The sequence below is a fragment of the Chiloscyllium plagiosum genome, unplaced genomic scaffold (genome assembly GCF_004010195.1).
Source record: "Chiloscyllium plagiosum isolate BGI_BamShark_2017 unplaced genomic scaffold, ASM401019v2 scaf_41685, whole genome shotgun sequence".
Classification (NCBI taxonomy): Eukaryota; Metazoa; Chordata; class Chondrichthyes; order Orectolobiformes; family Hemiscylliidae; genus Chiloscyllium; species Chiloscyllium plagiosum.
The window spans coordinates 1-5,842 of NW_025198974.1; the positions used below are offsets into that span (position 1 = coordinate 1).

The 5,842-nt window shown below is 40.8% G+C and overlaps 1 gene segment (V, D, J or C); it reads right to left on the reverse strand.

Moving 5' to 3' along the window:
* Positions 1-220: 220 nt before the first annotated feature.
* LOC122546015 lies at positions 221-1,241 on the reverse strand. The segment is given in 2 exon segments: positions 221-582; positions 1,098-1,241. Coding segments are annotated over 2 exon segments (414 nt in total).
* Between the last annotated feature and the right edge of the window lie 4,601 nt (positions 1,242-5,842).

Below are 5,842 nucleotides of genomic sequence, written 5' to 3' on the forward strand. Positions count from 1 at the left end.
ACATCACTGGAACAGTGAAATAGTTTGGGACATCTCAAAACACACAAAACAAATTATTTATATGCAATATATTGAACTAAAAGTATTAGTTCATATTAATAGTAGATTATTAATCATTAAAGTTTTCTGTTCGAAAACTTTATCAGTGATATCAGTCTGAATGCGGGTATCACTTCAGAGCCGCCCCTGATCTCAATGTTTCCTTGACATGCTATCATGTTCAATTGCTCTCTGACAGTTTTTGTCCGGGGTCAGCCCAGTTCCGGGTCTCTGTGGGGTTCAGTGCGCAGTAATACACTGCAGAGTCTGGAAGTTCTGTTTTCAACATGTTCAGCTGGATAGTGCGGTTCACATGATCCAACGTCGAGGAAAAACGGTCTCCTGGAAGTCTGTCTGTGGTGCTGATATATTGGTTTCTCTTTAGGAGATATTCCATGGAGCCGCTGGAATGCTGCCGGTACCAGAAGAGGTAAGGATCACTGGTTCTTTTAGCAGTGTAATTACAGAATAACAGGACATCATCCCCCTCATTCACTGCGATTGCGGCGGGTCTTTGTGAGACAGGATCTGCATAACAGCGCCCTGTAAGAGAGTAAATTTTAAAAGTTGATTCATGATTCTTATTGCCCAAATGCAGCCCGTTCACCTTGATCAGTAAACAGAGAAAGAAGAGGCAGGGAAGCTGGAAAAGAATCCAACTCGTACAACTCAGCCATTGGGACCAACAAGATTTTGACATATGAAATAAAAAGGTTTTTTAAAAAAGAAACACAGGCCACGCGTTTAACGAGATGATTTCCCATTTCCCTTCCAAGGGGACACCTGGAAACAGTCGGTTAGTTTAAAAGTCCGGCCTTTGTCCCGTCATTTCAGGTCGCTTCAGTCCTGTGTGGATTCCCAGCCTAACTCTTCCACTGTCATTTTGCAAGTACAGTCGCTAATTTCTTCCAATCTTTGCTGAGTTGGGACACGTTTAGACCCAGATTATTTTCATCTGTGGAAAATGTGTTCCTGCCTCTGTGATGCCAGGACACCGCAAATCAATGTGTACCCCGGCAAACAGCTGACGCATAATGTTCCACAAGCTGTGGACCTACCGGTTAGAAGAGCTGCAACCGTGAGTAATGAGCAGAGAGTTCGAGACGGCATGTTTGCTGAGATATCACGTTGAACATGAGCAGAACTGGACGAAATTAAAATTGTTTTCGTGAAGAGTTGGGAACAATTGAGTAATTTCCGGATCTCTGCTCATTGGTTCATTACTGGCAAAGACATCAGGTGACAGCCAGGGAACTTGGAGCTGTTTCATTCTTCAATTGGACCACTTTTAAGCTCGTGGGATCCTCAATTCATGCCATGACTATGAACAAGATTCTGAAAAACGGTTATTGATATGGCACTGAAATGTTGATTTTGTTTTTTTTTTCTTCACGGGTACTACCAGGCTGGCTGAGTTTCTCCAGGTAATTTCACTTTTCTTTCAGGTATCTAGTAAATGCAGTTCTTTGTTATTTGTTTGAACAACAAAGTCAATTTATTCACCTGACAACACGGCGATGGACAAGAGTTTAAACCAAATGTTGTCCCAAAACGGTCATTATTTCTGCAGGCAACGCGAGAAAAGTAAAGTTGTTCATGTTGTTTGACAATCGGAACTGGTATTCACCAGTTGATCTCTAACGATGATAGTTTCCTGCAACTGATATGAGAGGCCAGTGGGTCAGAGAGATTTGGAATAAAATAACTAGATAAATAAATAATTGAAAAAACTTCAGCGTATGTCATGGCAGAATCAAATGCTGTTTTCTTGGCATTTTGGTGGCAAACTCCATTGGCTGCAATGGTAATTCAGTGGTTAGCAAGGCCTGTCACACTGCACCTGGGTCACATCTTCTATTCCAATTTCGGGTGAACAATTTTTGGAGAGTACACATTCTTGCTGTGCTCCGGGTATTTGCACACAGTTCAATGATGTGCAAGCTATGTGGATGAACCGTGGGAAATGCTTGGTTAATGGAATGGGACAGGATAGGGTGCATGCTTTTCCGTGGGTGTGGTTGGTTTCCATAAGCTGCATGACCTGCTTTCATACTGTAGAGCTTATATATTGTCAAAAGCTGATTGCGTTTAACTTTACCTTTAGTCATCGCAAATGAAACTTATGTTTCTATGTCAGATGCAGTGTGTCCAAACGCTTGCTCGCCGTCATATTGTCAGGCATTATTAGATGTAAATATCACCATTACCACGAGCACCCATACAAGGACAACTGATCCATTTTCGAAAATGTTGCGGTACAAACTTCTTCATGTGAATGGGAATGGTGAAAGACCAGAGATACAAATTAACACACCACCTAAATCCTGACTAAAGTGAACGTACAACTGACAAGCTTACAGATGACACAAAAGTAAGTGGGACGATAAGTGGTGACGGTGACTCAACGAACCCATAATTCGACAAAGACGTAGATGATAACAGTGAGTGTGAGTATAGCACCCTCTGGTGGATCGGTATGAAATTTGCAATGCCTTAAAATGAACAATTTCTGGAAGGGCAATAACAGATGATGAATTTTCAGGGCCTGTTCTCGAGATGATTGGATTGCATAACCATTGATGTCGAAGGATGGGCAATCATAATGCCTTCACGTTTCACTGAATTATGATTTAAACTGTTATTTACATGCAGCATCATATGCTCATTGTTTTGCACTTTCTTGCCATTCTCCTTCAATACTTTCTCACGATAATGGCGGAGGTGAAACTGTAATCAATTGGTATGTTTTAAAAAAACAACCTTTGATATCATTTCGAGGAAGGATATTGCCAGTGTTCCCTGGTGCACATTTGTCTCCAGACCTGACAAAGTGGCTGATGCTTAACCGACCTCCGAATATATTTTGTAATGCACAAAATTCAAGGGGAAATTAAGGAAGGGAAAATATTGCCTTTACCAGTGACAAATTCTGGAGATTTCTGGGATATTGCTTTTCCTCTGAGTTTGATCACGTGAACCGCTCGTTCCAGGTGAAACCATTGAAAACAGAACTCACACACTCTGCAACATATTGTTCTTCTCAGAGACGCAGAATTGAAATGGTTCACAATTCGATCTTACATCTTCAATCAAAACTTTAGTATTTATAAATATATTCTTGAAATGAATTGATGCTGCCAGTTTAGGGAATGAAAAATAAAGAACGTATTTCAGGCCTTTTGAAATGTCTCGAATGCTTTCGCCGTTAAACCAATGGGACGCTGTAGAAAATCCAAGAACCAGTTTTGTTACAGTAAACTCTTACTGTGAGGCAAGTAACTGCAGCACTCATTCGAGCAACATCGAAATGTCACATGATTCTAATAATGAAACACTGGAAGAACCAGAATCATGTCAAACACAAAACAGTGGCATGGGGAAGCCACTAGAGGGTGTCACTGCATCAGTTTAAACAGAAGACGGACTGACAGATGTGGAGATTGAGAGAGAGACATTCTGAGCCTCTTAGTTATCAGGTTGGAAATCATTCATTCAAACGTCCCTCCAGGACAAAGACTTTCCCACTGCAGGCATAGATGATCTCTCTTTCACACGCGTGTGCGCGCGCACACACACACACACATACACACGCACGTATCGAGACAAACCTCAAGGCGAGCAGTAACATTTCATCACTTTATCAGCAAGAGAGACAGAAAAGAGAAAGAGATATTGACTCTTTTCTTTGAACAAACCTCCGAAACAACAAACAGTCCATTGCACACAGATACAGATATAGAGACATACACAAACGTAGAAACACATATGATTACACACTAAATACAAACACACGTACTTACAAACGCAAATAGATAGTCAGGAGCAGAGATACAGAACATACAGATAGAGAAGCAAAAACACAAATACATGGACGCATGTACTCACTGTCTTGGTCTCTCTGACAATCCATCTCTCGAATTTCCCGTGTACAACATTGAAAACGTCAAAATTCGGAGACAGTTTGAGAGTAGAGTTCATGAAAGGCATTCCCTGGGGGCAGGAGTGTTGATAACTGAGCTCACATTCTCCAGAAAATGTGTCAGTAATTTAGGAATGAAGTGAGAAACATTGATTCGCACAAAGGATTGTGAAACTTTGCAATTCTAAATGAAATTTGGAATGAATCAACACAACAATTTCACTACCATTACAAGACATAAATACACATCTTTACTCTTGATGTGAAATGAATGAATCGTGACACTAGGAAAAGAGAGTGGTTTGCTCAGCCAGTCTGTACCATTGCCACAAAATTCCACGGTCACTCTGCATTTTATTCTGTCTTTTTCATTATTTCAAATAAACTTGAAATGGACGAGAGAGCAGAAAGGAATAGAAGAAGCAAAGGTATTCACAGAACAGAGGAAAGTAAGTCTTGGCCAATTAATGATTGCATTGCAAAAGCAAAAGGCAAGTGTCTTCAATGACAATGATATCCAAGCGACAGGATAAGAAGCGCCCATTCATGAGATATTTAGTATAATCACAGCATAAGTATGTAATAATAATTGCTTCAGATAAGCAAATGTGGACATGAAGTTAACAGTGAGGTGGCCGAAATCAATTTTCAACTTACTCTGAAACTTTCGATGTAAATACAGATCCTATCTAATGTGCCATGCCAGAACAATACCCAGTGCTCCCTATATGATCTAACCAGGGTTTTGAAAAGCAGCAGCCAACCTGACTTTCAATTTTCTCTATTACAGCCACCACAACACGTTGAACGTCGACTGATATAAATTAAGACATACTTGACTTGAAAATTGTCTTAAAATGGACATCAAATTTGAAATCAACTTCTTAAAATCATACATAGAGTTACACAGCACAGTAACGGACCTTTTGGCAAGCTTTTTCACGCTAAACAGATGACATACATTGATTGTGCTCCATTTGCCAGCATTTGATCGGTATCTCTCTAAACCCTTCCTATTCATGTACCCATCCAAATAACTTTTAAATGTCATAATTGTACCCGCCTCCAAAACTTTCCCTGCCAGCTAATTACTTCCATGCACCATCCACACACCTTTTTTATTGCGCTTTTATTATTTCACAAAACGTATCAGAGGCCAGACTGTAAACCGAGATTTTGTTGGGTAAGGAAAATGCGTTAATAAACACAAACTCTGCATATGCCCTGAAACTACGCGGAATCAAATTTAAAAACATAAGCTTTTATCTCGCAATAACCCCTTTCCATGTCCAGACCGTAGCAATAGGATCATGAGTAATGCAATACCGACTTGATCATGAGCCGTAAGTATTGTGAAGGGCGCATGTGCAATAAGGTTACTTGGTCTCTGTCAAATATGAAAGAAAGCAGAATGTGGGAGGATCATTGGAGGTGGTTTGCGCGAGCGTGGAGCTTTCATAAACACCGAGTGCACACCTCAAACCTCGAAAAAGACACTCATGGTCCTACACTGACAGTGAACTAACCTGAAGCTATTCTGCCACGTGTCTCAGCGACAAACCCCGACTCATGGTTGACATCTTTTTTGGTGGGACGCAATAGGCAACAGCGTGCGTGCACGCCAATCCTGAGTTCAGAGAGGAAAGCCATGATTATATATGCAAAATGGACAGGGATGGAGTTTATAAAATCTTTTTGCAGGGGATTTACCCAAGGGGAATTTAAAGCAAGAGGAATAGTGAAGGAAGACTGGAAGTGCAAAGAAACTCAAGTCAGGTAGAATCATTGGAGGGAAAAGCAGCGAGTCCAACAATGCAGAAGAGTGGCTGAACTTGAAATGTTAATCCTAATTTACTCTCTACACATGCTGCTGTGCCAGCTACG